Source organism: Ammospiza caudacuta, chromosome 19, assembly GCF_027887145.1.
Source record: "Ammospiza caudacuta isolate bAmmCau1 chromosome 19, bAmmCau1.pri, whole genome shotgun sequence".
Classification (NCBI taxonomy): domain Eukaryota; kingdom Metazoa; phylum Chordata; class Aves; order Passeriformes; family Passerellidae; genus Ammospiza; species Ammospiza caudacuta.
Genome location: NC_080611.1, coordinates 9,374,700 through 9,392,914, shown reverse-complemented (window position 1 = coordinate 9,392,914; position 18,215 = coordinate 9,374,700). Strand labels below are relative to the sequence as shown.

General features: G+C 41.3%; 1 protein-coding gene across 7 annotated transcripts in view; it reads left to right on the top strand.

Moving 5' to 3' along the window:
• Window positions 1-6,630: 6,630 nt before the first annotated feature.
• Window positions 6,631-18,215, top strand: part of PECAM1 (platelet and endothelial cell adhesion molecule 1) — a 31,387-nt gene continuing 19,802 nt past the window's right edge. For 6 of the 7 annotated variants that reach the window (XM_058817098.1, XM_058817097.1, XM_058817095.1 and 3 more), the window contains exons 1-10: window positions 6,632-6,891; window positions 7,037-7,063; window positions 8,176-8,478; window positions 9,163-9,462; window positions 9,577-9,846; window positions 10,222-10,482; window positions 11,419-11,700; window positions 13,536-13,817; window positions 14,241-14,348; window positions 15,197-15,224. In XM_058817098.1, the coding sequence (XP_058673081.1) occupies window positions 6,858-6,891; window positions 7,037-7,063; window positions 8,176-8,478; window positions 9,163-9,462; window positions 9,577-9,846; window positions 10,222-10,482; window positions 11,419-11,700; window positions 13,536-13,817; window positions 14,241-14,348; window positions 15,197-15,224 (1,895 nt within the window). In that variant the 5' untranslated portion in view covers window positions 6,632-6,857. Of the gene's footprint in view, window positions 6,892-7,036; window positions 7,064-8,175; window positions 8,479-9,162; window positions 9,463-9,576; window positions 9,847-10,221; window positions 10,483-11,418; window positions 11,701-13,535; window positions 13,818-14,240; window positions 14,349-15,196; window positions 15,225-18,215 lie in introns of all 7 variants that reach the window. The other variant, XM_058817093.1, reaches the window with a different exon arrangement.

The following is an 18,215-nucleotide window of genomic DNA, read 5'->3' as shown; positions in this document are numbered from 1 at the left end:
ATTGCAAAATTTCCTCACAGAACGTTGTGTGCACTTCCTTCCTCCTTGTTTTTAAAATTTTGCTGGAGGTTTACTTGTTTGGGTTTGTTTTCTTTTAAAATTTCTTTTAAGACAGTCTCCACCCTCCTCTCTCTGAAATGTTTCTGATGTGGAAACGCTGTCAGCAAACCCCAAGAACGGAACATCTTTTCCCAGCTGGCAGGAAGCACGTGTGAAAGTGCAGCTGTCGAGGGAGGATGGGGCTGTTTGTGCACTTTGCTGTTGTGGGAGCCTGATCTTGTCAGAAACCTCCACAAACAGCCCTCAGGAGCCCTGGCTGCTGGAGCTCACCTGCAACCCAAGGCTTTTTCTAAGAAGCTGTGGGTAAAGGAACTGTGAATTTAGCCATACCTTGTAAAAAATAAAAGTTTAGGCATCACCAGAATCTCATGTCCAGCAGCTTTCATGGTGTGCAGGGAAGACAAGTGCTGGTCCAAAGCCCCGGTTTCTGTTTGGAGGTGAGGTTTGCTTCCATCTGGATTGTTTTTCAGGCAGAGCTGGCTATTGCCTTTGGACTAAGAGGATGTTGGTTCTTTCAGCATATGTACAGAGTTTTATAGCAGCAGTAAGGTACTGTCTGAGCTTGGAGTTCCCTTTTTATTAGATTTGCAAATTTCCTGCCTGGAATTAATGTGGTTGTACATGCAAAGAGAACTGAATAAACTCAACAAAGAATAATGAGCAGAACATTGCAGAACGGAACAGAAATCATCCAGCCAAAACAAGTAAGTTAAAACATCAGAAAGGGAAATATGGATCACAAAACAAGTAAGTTAAAGCATCAGAAAAGGGAAGTATGTATCACTTGGTGCTGTGACAATATTCTGCCTCAAGGCAGCAGGTGGAAGGGAATAAACCAAACTGAGCTCTCATTCACAAGGTCAGTTCTTTAACTTGGGATGGATTTCTGTAGTAAAAACTTTGTTCTGTCACGGGCTTCTAAGGAAATTTGTGTGTTTCAGCAGTTCTAAGAATTATTATAAATAGTTATTCCCAGTCCCAGTTTCTCATCCCAAGAGGTCCTGCAGTGTGGAGGAGCATCTGCTGCAGTGGATGTCTGCAGAAGGTTTGCCAGAAATCACATGGACTGACAGTTATGTCTGGTGATGGATTAAATCAAGGCTTCTGTTTTGTCTGCAAAAAGGTTTTGCTTCTACAGGCAGGTTACTCAATGCTGGATTTTCACACTCCTACTCAAAAAGGCTGTGGGGGCAAGTCTGCTGTTTGTTTCAAGTTTGATTGTGAGAGAATTGTTTTTCTGGAGGACAAAGAAGAGAAAAGGAAAGGATCTCTTTTCTATGCATATTTAAGGTAGCTTTAAATTTATTCTGGTTGTGAAAGAGAATTTTGACATAGTGAATGCTTTTCAATTGACTGCAGATTGCAAAGAACATGTCAGCCGGTGATAGGAACTTTTGGGTACCCAATTTAATAAAGCTAGCAGCTCCCAAATCCCCCAGAGATGAAATATTTTTGAATGGTATGTCTGTCCTCCAAATCATCTCCCAACAAAGGAAAAAGAAAGAAAAAAAAAAAGATGAAAGACCAAAAACTGGGGTTAGTAATGCATTTCTCTTGGGATAGATTCAAACATCCCTGCGTGAAAAGTATTCCAGACAAATGTTTTCAGGAATTGCTGTAAGAGTGCAGGATAGAGTGCTCTGTTAGCTTAATCACTCAGTTTACTTACAGGTGTAATTTTAACTTTTTTCTGGTTCCTAACCTCTGATAAAAGTTAAACTTTCCCCCCTGCTCCCCCACAATACCTAACAGATTTAATGAAAAAATGTTTAAAATGGAACACATATTCCAGGACTGACTATTATCAGTCATATATCTATTTTTCAGCCTTTTTCAAGCCTCTCTTGGTGTACTCTGAGGTGTATCTGAGGAGTATCTGCCCCTCTTGCAGTCATCCATCAGTTCTATGAGGAGCAGCAATGGCTGGCTGTGTGTGGGCACCTGCAGCAGATCAGGAGCAAATCAATTCTGCCTCTTGCTTTGCACAGGCTGCTGAAAGATCTTCTGTCAACTTGGATCAGCTCATTGAGTCACCACCAGCTGAATTTTACTGATGAAACTGATGTGGAATAATGCTTGTGGAATCATCAAGCAATATTAAAATAATGGTAAGAGAAAGAAAAATATTTCCAGGATTAATTCTCTCTACAGCCTGAAGTTACTGACCTGTCCTCTGTCAGTGCTGATGCTCTGATGGATATTGCTGCAGAGCTTGAGGCTTTTTTCCAGCTGCATCTGGAAATGCTGGAGTTGAGCAAATGCTGGTCCATTGCCAGTGAAGGGCAGTGTGTGACAGTGACAGGGTGTGATGTGTGCTTCTGAACTGAGGAACTTGCTCATCCAGTACTGGACAGCAGCTAAAAATGTCCTTGAGGAGCTGAATCAGTCCCACACAACTGGCACAGAGACAGTTCCAGGTGTTCTCACAGACCATGATCACATTTTTGTGACGGTGTTCACTGGGGTCCAAGGATGAGGGAAGAGATGAGAATCTGACTCCATGTTTCAGAAGGCTTGATTTATTATTTTATGGTACATATTATATTTAAACTATACTAAAAGAATAGAAGAAGGATTTCAGCACAAGGCTGGCTAAGAATAGAAAAAGAAAGAATGATAACAAAAGCTTCTGTCTCAGACAGAGTCCAAGCCAGCTGACTGTGATTGGCCATTAATTAGCAACAACTCTATAGACCAATCCCAGATGCACCTGTTGCATTCCACAGCAGCAGATAATTATTGTTTACATTTTATTCCTAAGGCCTCTCAGCTTCTCAGGAGGAAAAGTCCTAAGGAAAGGATTTTTCATAAAAGATGTCTGTGACACATTGTAATCACCAATTGATCTCGCATCTCTGAAAGAAGGAATTTCTCTTATTTGTCTGAAAGAATTTCTAAGTGTGCTGTGTGAAACACAAGACAGATTTCCAGTGCTCTTTCCAGTGTTGCACTGTACCAGTGAGGAAGCAGAAAACCAAATAGTAATAATTAGCTCCTGCTGTAGTAAAAGTAGAATTTCCAGGGTGAAAACCTCAGTGATATTCTGTCATTATCAGCCTTCTGGTTCCTTTAATTGTTTTTCCAGGCTTAATTTATGTTGCCATTTGGAGGAGGTGTTGGATATCAGTCATCCAATGTTTAATTGAGAAAGGGGGCAGTGAGGGAAGCCCAGTGTGCTTCACCGTCTTGCTCATCTCCCAGCAGATGGTGCCATTGTGAAATGTAATTTATACCCAGACAAACTGGGCAATTCAGAGTTTTTGTAAATTCTAATTTGTGGAACTTCCACACTTCTCAAAAAAAGGCAATGTTAATTTCTTTAATGTTCTTGTAAGTATTCAAGTCCATGGAGAAAAATTAATTTTTTATTCTTCTCTAGGGAGGTATAAAGAGATGCTTTTAAAACAAAAATAATTGATGCAAATGTCCCACTTTCAAGAGAAGAAAATATGCCCTGAAAATGTGTGTACAAAGAATTTGTTTCATTCCCAGCTCACCAGGGATTTTCTAGTCTTGTGAAAACAGCAGTGTTGTTATAGTTCTATTATCTGTGAGTATACTGAAACAGAATTGATAAGTAAGCAAAACAAGTCACAGCTGTAAGAAATCAAAGCAGTTAAACAATTATATGTGTCGGGAATTGAGGGATTAGAAATCAGAGCTGTTCTTGATTTAGTTACTGGAGAACTTGCGTTGACTTCAGTGTAGATGTACATCAGTTTCTGAAATTAAAAACTTTATAAAATAAAATTTAGAAAAATCCTAAACATTTGTAGATAGACCTCTATAGCAGTCAAGGGTATTTAAAAACAATGAACCTACACATGAAATTATGTGGATTCTCCAAGATCAGTGACAAGATTTCTGAGCCCAAAAATGTTTCATTAATAAATCAGCCAGTTAGAACAGGAAGGTGACACACAAAAAGCTTTCATCTTTTCTGAAGAAAGTGAAAGTGCCATCAGGAATGGGCATTTGGGACCAGGGGACCAAGTCTGGGGGCCCCAGAAGTTTGGCTGAATTGGTGAGATGTGGGATGGCCGTGCTGGAGGTCGGTGCTGTGGCTGCTCTCTGCTGTGAGCACATGGAAACAAAACAGCTGCACAGTGCTGGGAGCTCTGAGCTGCCTTTCCTGTTGTAAGGGACTGCCTAAAACCACTCTGTTTGCAGAGGGAAAAAAATGAAAATCTTATTCAGCATTTTCCCCTTAGTTAGGGAAATAGGCTTTGCCTCTCATTGCAGCAGAGCTCTGTTCAGTTGCCAGAGCTGGTGGCTCTTAGGAAATGTCACATGTGAGCAAGCAGCAGAGGATCCAGCCAGCAGAAACAGGGATTGTGAATTCCCAGATGAGTTATAGTGTGTAAGGGTCCAACTCATTGGCAGTAGATTAAATGGGATGATTCCCATGGGTTTCAAAGGGCATTCAGTCAGGTTATAATGGCTATTCTGGCTGCTTCAGGAGGTGTGTTGCATTTCTGAGGTCAATCCTGCTTTTCCCACAGATATAATAGGGATTGAATAGAGTTTTTTATATGATGTGAATTAGACTAAATTTGGTCTTATGTAATTCAGAAAATGTATCTTGAGAGATGGCATTAAAATGGCTGTCAGGAAAATGTGCATGTGTGCTTCTGGCACAGGTATTTTAAGCTTGCATCATTTAGGTCAATGTGGTTTCCAGTTTAAGCGTGGAAGATGGTATCAAAATGTTCTTGTGTGTTTGAAATGTTTTCCTCTCAAGTTTCATGTTATTTTGGCCTAAATTCCTGCAGTAGAATTTAATTCTTGGGTTTTGGTCAATAGCAGCTTGGTTTTCCTCTCCAAGACGCCTTGAGGCTTGTCAAGAATATGACAATTTAATCAGCCTGGAGGATCTTGTGAAATGGACTTCACCTGGGAGTGACATCTGGCAACAGTCTCTGGTTTTGGAATAATTGAACCTTAATCCTGAGCCATTTCATCCTAAAGCTGGCCTTTCCACGTGAACCTGGCTCTGACCTGAGCCCTGCTGGCCCTTCTGAAGGATGCTGGCCCACCCTCACCCTCCTTCCCCCTCTGGGGCTCACAGGAACCTTTGTCCCCCCGTGGGAAAGACTGTTGTGGTTTTGCTGGGCTTTTCATGTCCTGCTGAATTCTTCTACGGGGAAAAGGGGAAGGGGAAAATCTCCTTCCTTCCTATTTTTTTGTTACCAATAGCAAAAGTTGATTTACCTTTGTTCTCCATCTGCCACGTGTCCTCCTACTCTTTTCCTTTACCTGTCCCGGGGGACCATGGCTGGCAGCTGGCCAAGCCACCAGGCTTTTGTTGGTGGTTGTTTCAAACAGCCTGGACTGAGCAGGACAAACAGCAGTGCTCGTTACCAGCTCAGTCCTAATTGCTGAGACTATTGTGCCATTCTGTAAAACAGCCAGAGGTTCTTGCAGCCCTTACATTGTTAAATAGATGAGCGTTTTCCTTCTGTTTCCTTTTGTAAAATTCCACGCTGATGTGGGTAATACCATCATTGACGTAGACTTAAAGCTTTAAAATAGTGTTTGGGGGGAAAACTACAGCTTTCATTCACCCCAGGAGGAAAGAAAGGGATTTCATATGAACAGTGAGGCTTATGAGAACTGTCTGTCTCATTTATGGACTTCTGTGTTCAGTAATTTTGTATTGTTTTATGCAGTGTTTTAACAAGCCTGGAAAATGTTGCTGGAATTAAAGGAAAGCATTGGCTCTGTCCACAAGGGAAAAAACAAAGAGATTAAGAGCTGAGCACTCAGTTTTCAAGAATAACTAAATCACAGTTTGGGGAGTTCTGGGTCACACAATGTGAGAAACTTTCTGAAGGGCTTGGTTTAAACTCACTTTGTCCAGCCTGTAGGCTTCAGTCAGTATCAGGCCTGGAGGGAATGGCTTAATGTGACTTAAAAGTAGGATGATATACTGAGAGGAATATCCTGGACAATGGGAAAGAATTCTGTTTCACATTGTGCCAGTGCTGCTGCAGATTTCTGCTGAGAATTGCAACTGCATCCAATTCTTTCCTGAGGGGTTTAGGGTTTGTGATTGTGTGTCCATTGTGCTATCCTAACTGCATAAAATAAAATCTGGTGCAGATCCAGGTTTTTGATATATGATGGTAGTATGAGAGATCCACCTGTCAATATTCTAGTCTCACACAACAGTACCTCTGCTTTTTGAGATAATTTGAATTTATTGTGTAAACTACAGTAAAGGTGTTCTTTGCCACAGCAAAAATGGAGGACCTAGAAATGGAGGTAAAGGGGGAAAATGAGTAATTATGTACATCTATTCTCTGAAAGAGTCTCCTGTTAGGATGAAGGGAAGTATTTGCTCAAGTATCTGCTGAGGTCAAGTAGCAAAGGTAATTTCTGTTCCTAAATGGTTAATAGTGACTTAAAAATACCCATATTGACAGGAACTGCAGGATAATGTCATTGGAACGTCTTGTTTTTTTAATACACCTTAAGAAATTAAACAAAGCAAATGCGTTTGGTAGCGCCCTCAGGAAAAGTCCTGTCACTTCCTGCCCAGTAATCTGCCTGGGAGCAGCAGATACATTCTCATTGTTTGCCATTTCCAGTTTCCAGTAATGGGAACGATTACTTGATCCAGCCAGTTTCTGCTGAAGATCGGGGAAAACGTACAAATTTTAATGGCAAATTTTTATCTGTTTCCATAAAACGACAAGGGAAAAAAGCAAAACGTGGTTTTGGTACCTGGAGGCATCACCTCTGATAATGAATATTGTTTTATTTTGGAATTAAAGTGTCTGCTCTTCAGGAACGAGATGTATCTTGCTCTTCTGGTGATTTTCTTGCAGTGTAAGTTTGATAACTGAGTCTCTGGGTGGGTACAAGTGTTGCTGCTTTGTCTGGGGTTGGTTGAGGCTTTTTACAGTTTTGCATCACCGTGTCTCAATCTGTAAGCTTTGAAAATAACATTTCTTCTCTTTTTTCTTTTCCCCAGGTTCAGAACTTTACGCTCAGGGGAAAGGTAGGGAATGGTAGATTTTTATTGTTTTGTTGGGGGTTTTTATGTAGAAATTTAATATAACTAATTTAACTAATTCCTCAGTTGCTGTGCATCCATAACAGAGTTTATTTGGATTTGCTCTACAGTAGCTCAGTATGAAATTTGGCTATATGAAAAAAAAGGTCTTACTTGGTGGTGCTTCTTGGTATAGTGCTTAAATCAGAGATGTGCTACTTATACCTTAATAAAGGTGAAATCTTTCCTAAAGTAATTTGCTTTATTGAGCCACAAAACAGGTGGCAGAGAAAATGAGCATTTTGTTTTGATATATGAGAATCCTTCTCATGCCCACGAGGAAGAAGGAAGGATAAAATTATGGAATAGAAATTAAGGGCACTGTGTCCTGATCTTGCAAAAGAATTGATGATGGCTGAGCAGAGTTCAGAAATTGTGTTCTGAAAAGAACATGTTTACTGTTTATCTTATCATGCTGCTGGCTCCCAGAACATACATTCTGCATGCTTCCTTTTTCCCATCACCTGGGAGAAATGTTTGCTCCTTGCTGTCATGTGGTTTATTCACATGCAAAGAAATTCACAGCTTTTCACTGATTTTATGGCCAAGACTCTCTCTAGCAAGGACTCATTATAAATAGCTGGGAAGTGTGCAGGACAAGGGACTTCTTTAGATGCAGGAAAGTTTTTCTATTTGAATAACAATTTCTAATACAAATCCTGACCAGAATAGATATAGAAGTGTAAGTTCTAAAGAAGAGAAAGTGAATTAACTTATACATCTTCCTCTATACTTGTTTCTCAAGATGTGAGAACATAAATATCAATTATACCAGGAGCCTAACAGTTGTAACATTTAAGCTACAAATTATTTTTCTTGCTGTGGTTATGAAGCCAGAATATATTTCTATGCACACACATTTCTATACATATATACATACTTATATAAATAATACCATGAGCTTTATTTCTAAAACCACTTATCAGTTTAAATGACAATATTTCTATCAAATGAAATGTAAATTAAAAAATTAATTTTTGTAATTTAAATGTGGCAGCTTGAGATAACTGTGTTGTATTGGACTAATTTAAAATGAAAATTTTTTTTCTTTTTTGTAGTCTATGAAGTTTTTACTTTCAACGGAGTTAAAATCAAGGTTGAACCATCTGACAAAGTGAAGAATGGAGCTCCAATGTCAATCATCTGCCATGCTGATATTAGCAAAAATACTGATTTCCAGCTGAAGCACAATTTCACATTTTTTAAGGATGGGAAGCTTGTGTTTATGACCATATCAGACAAAGAAGATGCACGGTATGAAATACCTGTGGCCAAGTCTGCAGATACAGGAGACTATGAATGTAGGGTGAAAGCAGGTGACAAGTTGGTTATCAGTAAGCCCATCTATGTTTGGGTTGCAGGTGAGTGTTCTGTCAGACATGGCAGATGAGGTACAGAGAGAGAACAACCTTACAGGGAAGGAATAATAGTCAGTGCTTAAACAAGGTATCTTGCAAAGTGTGTTTTATCCTTGACATCACAGTATTTGATGAGGGTTTGGTACTAATCCCCCATGTTAAGGCACAGAAATCAGCTCAGGACCCCAAGGCTCCAGGCCAGATCAGTGCTAGTCAGGAGCACAGTCTGTATGCTGAGCCTCTGTTCCCTAGGCTAGAGAAAGAATTATTTGTGAAAGTTGTGCCCACCCCAATAACTGTGATGAGGGGTGGGCAGATTCCTGGAAATGCTGAAATAACCTACAGGGGTGCTCAGGGTGTGAGAGCCAGCACCAAAGCCACCATCAGCCATGGGCCACTTTTGCAGACAATGTTGTCTCAGTCTTGTTTTTCATCTCTTATGAGAACAGAGGCCCCCTCCATCCATACACTCTCTAGACGTGTTCTTGACTGGAGGTGATGTTTTCTCCCTGGAAAAGCATCTTGGACAGAATTTGTCAGCACTGAGTAGTTATGGGGTCATCTTTTGGTTCTTGCAAACTATTTGCATCTGTTAATGAGTATAAATCATTCCCACAGTCATCAGAGGTACTGTTTATTTCAGGATTATGCAAAGTTCTGTTTCTTTTCTTTGTTTCCTGTTGTAAGGAATGACCAAACCAATCCTGACTGCTGACAAAAAAGAAGTTTCAGAGGGTGAAATTGTGAAATTACGCTGTGAGCTGCCAGAAGAAGTACCTCCTTTAGAGTTCTATTTCCGCAAGATAAAGACAAATTCAGAGCCTATAGCAAAACGTGTAGCTGAGCAAAACCAAAATTTTTCTGAAATGGAATATTATGTTGAAGCAGGAGATAATATTTTACAATTTGATTGCTTTGGCAAGAGACAAGTAAAATCTGGATGGGAGAGCTCCCAACACAGCAACAAAACACTTGTTACAGTCAAGGGTAAGTTGTTTCAGCTTTTCTTTTTACATTTCTTTGCTAGCGATTGATAAAAATTGGGTCACATATTTACATGTATATCAATCTATCTGTATGTTTATATCTATTCTCTTGCAGAACCATTTAGAAAGCCCACTCTGATCACCACACCCTCCAATAACCTTACAGAAGGAGACATTATAGAATTTCAGTGCTCAACCGTGGCAGCTGAAATGCGTGGCATTGAAATCATCTTCCAGAAAAACAGAACAATACTGAACAGTGTACGAGATAAGAAATTGCTGAAATACTCTACATTAGCTACTCAAGAGGACAGTGGTGAATACCTGTGTAAGGTGGAGCAAGGAGCAGTGTCTAAAACCACCAAACTGAATGTCTTTGTGTCAGGTAAAACCTCTGTTCATCTTAGATTTTATTCAAAGTATTAATATTTAAATTTGGCAGAACTCAGGATCCAAGTGTAACCTCCAGATCCAAGTGTAAATTTTCTGTAAGTTGAAGACTAGTTAGATTTTAGTTTCTGATTTTTGCCCACCTATACTTCCTAATTAAAATAATATCCTCAAACAACCTGTGAAAAGTAGTTTCAAGCAAATGCTAAGTTTCTGTTTTCCCTGAAAATACAATAATATTAAAATAACACAATTTTTTGGTCCCAAATTATAAACTATCAGTATGTCCTTCATTCTGTATACTTTGAGATAAGTAGTCGTATTCTTCCAGGCTTATTTTGAATGAATCACCTCTCTTTTTATCTTGCAGAATTATTTCCCAGGCCAACACTATCTGCTTCTATGACTCAGTTGGATGAAAATAAAGATTTAATTTTGAACTGCAGCATTAATGGTTCACGGAGAGCCAACTTCTCTATCCTACGGAAAAGTTCCAGTGGAGACATCCTGTTGAAAAAATCTAGAATCTTAGCAATTAAAGTTAATGTGAATGATACTGGATCTTACACCTGCAAAGCTGAAGTAAAAGGAATAATCAAGGAGAGCAAACCTGTAAGGATAAGTGTTTATGGTGAGTTGACACAGAACCACCAGGGTGGGGGAAGGAGCTAAAGCAGAAGCTTTTAAATAAGGACATCGGTTTACAGAATCAGTCTCTGGTCCATGAACTAGCAGGGTGTGTTGGTTCTTACAACATGAATTTCTGTGGGATGTGCTTTAGCTGCAGAGGATTTGGTGTATTGTGATATAATCCAGTCATACTTTCCAGGGCTGGCCTCAGAGAAGGGAGTTGGAGTGGCTTCCTGCTGGTCCCTGGGTTCTGCTGGGGACCAGATAAACTCCCATTCACTACCATTTGCAGGAGCCAGGAATGTTCTGCAAAACTTTCACTCTGATCTGAAGCTCTGTCAGTGCCTGCCTTGAATCCCTGCACCTGCCCCTCCAGGCAGAAAGCCAGGAGAGCCAGAGCTCATCTGCTTGGCTCTACTCTAGAAAAGCCAAGGGTTTATTGGTTTATTAAGCACAGCCCCCTCCCCAGCTCACCAGCTGTGAGTACTCCAGTGCCCTTCCCTCTCATGGAGCAGGCACAGGGGTTCTCCAGTCTGTCCAAGGCATGAACTGCATTGTTCACTGTGCTCCTCTGAGGAGGAGCTGTGCAATCTCCCTCAGGTCATACATGGAGCACACTTGTTCCTTGGGTCAGAACTGCTTTTGGAGTTGGATGATCCACAGCTGAGTCACTGATCCTTTCCTTGTTTTGCTTAATATTGTCCCTCTATGCTGCTTTATTCAAAGTCACATATGTTCTATTATCTTTGCTATTGATTTGTTCAAATCCCCCCATTTCCATTGGGGGAAATGAGGATTTCAATGAGGCAGAGCTTCCCAATATAGACTGTGTCTGCAAAGTAGCTAAATATTATATATTTATGTTTTATAAAAAATAATATTTTGTCTTTTGGCCTAATGCAGTGTAATTTGCAACAATTTTTTATTCACCTTTTAGCTCCAGTCTCCAAGCCAACTCTTTCTGTTGTCAGTGGCTCACCAGAGGTGGTATTAGGGAAGCCTCTACAATTAATCTGTCATTCAGTGATGGGAACACCACCAATAACATTCACATTCTACAAAGGGGATGAAATTAAGAAAAATGTAACTAATGACACATATGCTACATTCCTGGATGAAGATATTGGACTAAATGACAATGGAGGGTACAAATGTGATGCTAGAAACAATCACTCCAGTGGTGTGAAAACTAGCAATATTCTAAATGTCACAGTGATAGGTAAGTCTGTTTAATTCTTCTTCTTGTTGTCTAATGTAATATTTAGATTTTTGAAACTGTAGCAGCAAGTGGTGGACTAAGAAAAATGGATGTGAAATGTTTACAAGTTCTTGCTCACTTGAGGTAAAATATTTGCCTATCACAGCACAGTAGTCCAGGACCAGAGTAGAAGTCAATTCGTGATCTTTGAAAAAGAAGAGCTAATTTCTCTCTACCAAGGAGTTTTCAGCTTTGCATCCTGGTTTAAACCCAAATTGTGTTGGTCTTAATAAGATAAACTTGTAGTTAATAGGCTGTTTTCTGAGTTTTGACCCTGAGTTATGTATGACTGGAACAGATAAATGCAGAATTGTTGCATTTCTTTTGAGTCTGTTGGATTATTGCACACTCTCCATTTGCTTTTTAATACAGTATTTGCATTCACACAGACTACAGCACCTTAGGACTCACCTTAAATTCATCAGTTCCACTGTTTACTAACAGTAGAGAGAAGCTCAATGATAAAATTCTGAAGAGTTTTATCTAGGGAGATTTAAAGTCAAGGTATTTTGAAATAACAAGGTACAAATAAACACAATGCATAATTTTGGTCCATTAACAAGTGGGAATTTCTTTGCTGGAACTGGTGTATCCCAGGTGTCAGAGCTGTGGTTTGGGATATATTGTGACTCTGTTTAGAAGTTCTCAAGAGAAGGTCATTGTTTGGAGCCTTGTTAGCTCTTGCACAGTCCATCACTGGTGAGGTGGTGACTTCAGATTCTCTGTATTCTGTCCTTTCTGTCTGTAGCAGATCTGGAAAAGGACTTATGTTTTCCAGAGCAATTCTCTCTGTCAGGGGCTCAGTCATAGTAACCCATGTCTTATATCTAAATCCACTTCCTAATACAAATACAGCTTCCATGACCACCATCTTTTCATGTCAAATCTGGTTTCCTTCCTCTGCTTCTGTACCAGTGTTGCCTTAATGATTCCTTCTTTATATCTGCCTTGTGTTATCCATAGCTCTTCCCCAAACACATTTCTAATATTTCCAGAGAACTTTTCTTTTGGAATTTTAGCAAAACACACTTCATATCCCAAACATTTTGCAAAGCTGCTGACATTCTACATGTCTTGCATCACAAAATGTGTGTCCATTTTCTCCCCCTGTAAATAACAAAGGCTGAAGCTCATCTGCTCCTAGGCTAGTTCTGTGTGTGCTCATATGCTTCATTTGTAAACCAGCAGACTTAAAACTATGGTTTGGCTATGCATATTCTCACAACTTCTTCAAATGCAAACTAACTTCTGTCCTTGTGTTTGCTGTATTCTGTAACCACTGAAATTTGGGATTTGCTTTTGGACAACTCGGTTTGTTATCTCCTGACACCCTCTATTGTATATTAAAAGTTACAAGAACACTCTTACCACAGAGTTAGCATAAACCAGCATAACTCTACATAACTCTGAAAGCAGAACTACATAAATTGCACCATAACTATTTAAACAATGGAACTGCTGAGTGTATTATTTCTGGAAACGAAATCATTTGTAGGCTGGGGCCAGAGGGGCATCCAAAGGATTTTAAGGAAAGAGACTGACTGACCTCTCTGGAATGGATATAATTTTTTCCTGTGTCTGCTTTGTTTCTTTATCATGCCCTCTCTATTTCTGGGTCTATAAAAATATTTACTAGAGGATGCTGTCTGGCAGAGACTGTTCAGAAAGATTAATACTGTGCATTCAGTCTCTGTTTAACTAAGCATTAAAGCAAGCATTTCTATAATACAATATTTTGTCATCAAAGTTATTTCTAATAGTGCTAATATTTGTTTTCTTTGTGCCTTCCTCTGTAGTACCAATCAGGGGTGCCAGTTTGGGCAGTGTTCCGTATGGAGAAGTAGAAGTTGGCAGTGATACTGCTTTCCTCTGCTCTGTGGAGGAAGGATCTTGGCCAATTCACTTCAAGTTTTTTAAAAAAACTGATCATGAAGAACTTCTACATGAAGCAAGGGAATATTCAGACAGAACCATATGGCACAAGAAAACAATGAAGAGGAGGGACACAGGGACCTATTATTGCATGGCCTCGAACCGAGCCAGCGTGGACGTGAGGAGCCGTCCAATAACCATCAGTGGTGAGCTCATTAATGATAAACTGCCAATTCTGTCACCTTTACAGGTGATTTGAGATGTTCCTCAATGTAACTCCCTTACTGGAGTGGTTAATGCCACCTTACTGGTGGTTTTTGTTCCAGAAGTTAAACAGAGAGATGTCTTTATAAACAGAGATTGTCCAGTTTACATGGAAAAATTAAGGGGGTGCCCAAAAGCCAAAGGAGCAAGATGCAAGCTAAAACCAAGCTGTTGATCACAAGCTTGAGCTTTTAGTCAACAAAGGAGAGGCTCACTAGAGAACTTGGCACACAAGCCTCTTCCAAGATCTTCCCCAGTGTGTAAGAAGGCTGATATGTAGTAAAATGAAAGGTCAGGAACTACAGAATTTGGTAGTGTTGACCTGTCACTAACTACTCTCTTAAACATGTTTTTCTTATTTGCAGTCATCTTAGCAGCTTGGCAGAAAGGAGTCATTGCTGCATTTGTCCTGACAGCCATGGCAGGAGCAGGAGCAGTCGCTTTGTGGTGGTTTTTGTGTAAGAAGAAAAAGGGTAATGATGTCCCCCCTCTCTTTGTTTTGGGACAAATGTATCACATTTGAACTTGCATTTGTCTCAGCAGCAAAGGCTTGTGGGGGTGAGGCTTCAGAGATGACTAAACACAATTAAAAGAATCTACTGAAAATGCTAGGTGACTCAAATTAGGCTGCAAATGTGCTGAAGCTTTCCTAGCATATTGGGCAAAACATGTAACTAATAGTGCTGGGCAGCCCTAGGGAAGCAAAGGTTATAAAATAGGCCAGAATTACACTGTCCCCATGCAGTCCTAGGTCTGAAATTCAGCCTCAGGCAATGTAGAGGCAGACTGGGCCTGAGGAGGTTTCTGATCCCTTACAGAGGTATAAAAATTTGATTTGGGGTCCCAACTCAGGTGTAATTGATCTACCTCTGTAGTCCTCATGAAGGAAACTTAGACTATTAATTTATGGGATTAGGTCTTTTCTTCCACTCTGTAATACAATTTCATTGAGGGATTTGTCTTTTATTGTTAAGATATTTTTTTTAGGTCTTGTTATTACAGAAAATAAGTAAATCTGATTTATCCTGTGATATCCTGTACATAGCAGATTATTTGGGAAAATTTGGAGAATTTCAGCGTCCCAGATTGTTTAAATTGGCTTGGTTAAAATCTGGGGTTTGGGATCTGGGGTTTTCTATGAGAGATTTAAGGGACCTCGGAGATAAACAAGCTATAAGACATGAGGTAATTAATTTTGTGATAGCCAGGAGAAGCTACTCTGACAGGAGTAGACAATCACTATATTTTTGGGTTTAATTTTTACTTTTAAATTCTTTACTTGTGCAACCTATTAATAGAAGTTTTGTTTTTCTCTGTCAAGCTAAAGGACCATCCATGGAGATGTCTGGGTAAGATGCCTCCCTGTCTGGGTTTCAGCTGGGATAGAGTTAATTTCCCTCTTAGTAGCTGGTACAGTGCTGTGTTTTGCATTTAGTGTGAGAATGCTGTTGATAACACTGCTGTTTAGCTAAGTAGTGCTTACACTGAGTCAAGGACTTTTTGGTTTCCCATGCTCTGCCAGTGAGCAGGGGCACAAGAAGCCACAGGATGGTGGCCTGGACAGTTGACCCAAACTGTCAAAGGGATCTTCCACACCAGAGTGTCACTGCCAGTAGAGAAACTGGGGGGGAATTGTCTGGGAGGCACTGGTCAGTGCTCAGGGCTGGGCTGGGCATCAGTCAGCAGGTGCTGAGCAATTGTATTGAGCATCACTTGTTTTTCCTGAGTTTTACTCCTCTCTCTCTCTCCTTCTATTATTATTATTACTACTACTATTATTACTATTACTATTTTTATTATTATTATATTTTACTTTATTTCAATCATTAAACTGTTCTTATCTCAACTGTTCTTACCTGGGTTTTACCTTTTTCCAATCCTTCTCCTTGTCCCAGTGGGGGTGGGGTGGGTGAGGAGGGTGCTTAGTTACCAGCTGGGTTAAACCACAACAGCTCCTATGGCACCCAACGTGGGACTCAAAGTTAACAACAGATCTGGCCAGTGCATGTTGAAACAAGTTTGTTACAAGCATTCCTTGTGGTTTAATAACAACTGGTCACCGTGTTGATATGTTTGCTCTCAAACAAATTTGTGTTCTCCAACACGTTGCTTGCACTACTGCCCCCTGTTGTGTTTGTTCCCTTCGGGGCAGGGCTCAGGGTGTTGTTTTAACTCACCTGGTCGGGTCTCAGCACTGCCATCACCTGTGCGTGGGGAGACACCTGTTGGGAATTATTCACAATTACATCTTTTACCCGACTCCTCGGACAGCCAGCTTATGGAGGAGAGACATCTTCCCACAGCCTCCCTTTCTTCTCCAGAGCATTTGAGAATTAGGAAAATTTTGATTACACTTGGGATGCTGGAACCAGCATGGTCCTATTGGTAGGAAGCAGCAAGTGGCTGAATGTGGTTCAGTTCTTGTTTAGGGTCAAAAAATTATTTGCAGCTACTCCAACCCCCTGAACAGGCACAGTGGGCACTCAAACTCCAGTAACCACAGACACTGTGATTGTTCACCCCAGGGGTGGGTGATGCAGCTGAACCAGAGGACCAAGCCCTGTCTGTAGCAGTTGCCCCTTAAAAAAGGAAGAGAAATGCCCAGGAAAGATGGCTTGTTTAGTAAAGAAGGACAAAGCAGGGTCATAACAAGAACAGGAGGAAGAGGCAGAACAAGAAGCACCCGATCCCTATCCCTGAGTGAGCTGCAGGATATGCAAAAGAATTTCAGCCATCATCCAGGTGAGCCCATTATCACCTGGATGCTCAGATGCTGGGATAATGGGGCTGCTGGTGTGGAATTAGGGAGTAGAGAAGCCAAGCAGCTGTGAGCATTTTCTAGGGAAGGGTGAATTGACAAGGTGATTGGAAGAGTAACACAAGTCAGCCTCTGGAAGTAGCTCTTGTCAAGGAAAGGTATTTCTTCAAGGAGGATGTTCTGTTTCACCCAGGGAAGTGGACCATAATGGAGAGAGTACTCAGTACAGCAGGGAACTGGCCATGCTTAGAGGTAGATAATTTATTATGACCCAAACAACACATGGTCACTCACAGATCCAGATGAAGCTTGACGTGCACACACCAAGTATCAGAAGTGTGTACACCAGAGTGCACCATCATCATCCAACAGCTCACTGCCAGTGCTGTCTGGAGACACAAACAGGCACCAGTGGTGGAGGCAGGGGCTCCCCAACTCTTGCAGTACACAGAAAGATCTTTTCCTCCCTTGTCCCTGCTGTGGAGAAACCAGTTGAGCAGCTGAAAGAGGATCTGGATTGCACTTCCCATGTGCAGAGTCTGGAATCTCAGCTGGTAACAGAAAGTGTTATTTGGTCAAGGGAGGATATTGAGGGCACACACCAGGGGAGACCCTGGCTTTTTCTTCAGAGACAACATGAGGAAGTGGGATAGAAATTCTACTTCAGGCCTAGGAAGGAATTGCAAGGAAGAACAATCACAAGAGGGGTTCTCCCAGGAAAGCTGCTGCTGCAGTCTGCAGTGGGCAGTTCCTCAGAGAGAGTGGAAGGGCTGATCTTATTCCTGATCCTATGGAAAGGAATTCAGCTCCCTTTTCACAAGAAGCAAGTTGCATAAACCTATGAGCAAGACTAGAGGGGCTCTGCCTGCAGCCCTGTGGAAGAGAGGGACATCCTTGCTCACTGGGCTGTGTGGATCACGTGGGCCATCACGTCAGCCCCCCAGGAGTATAAGGCTGCAGCAGACACGGGTGCACAGTGTACCCTGATGTTATCAGGCTGTGAAGGGACAGAAACCACTTCTGTTTCTGGAGGGGGATCCCAAGAGCTGACTGCTGGAGGCTGAAATCAGCCTGACTGGGAATCAGAAGCCCCCACTGGGACGAGCCCAGAGGTTCCCTGGGCATAGACTATCTCAGGAGTGAGTACTTCAAGGAGCCAGAAGAATCCTGGAGGGCTTTCAGTGTAGCAGCCTTGGAGATGGAGGAAATGAAGCAGCTGCCTGGTCCCACCCCTTGGAAGACCTTTCTGTTGCAGGGTTACTGAAGGTTGAATAAAGCAGGTGCTGGTCACTGTCACAGCACAGCCCCAGCAGCAAAACCGCGCCGAGCCTGGGACTGCTGGAGGTGCTGCTCGCTGCTCAGGGCATCCCCTGCTTTCCTTGGGCTTTCTCTCTCTCTCTCTCTCTCTCTCTCTTTTTCATTGCTATTATTATTATTATTATTAACTTTATTTGAATTATTAAACTGTTCTTACCTGAATCCATGGGGTTTATCCTTTCCCAATCCTCCTCCCCATCCCTCTGTGGCAGGGCAGGGCAGTGAGTGAGTGGCTGTGTGATGTTTAGCTGCCATCTGGGGTTAA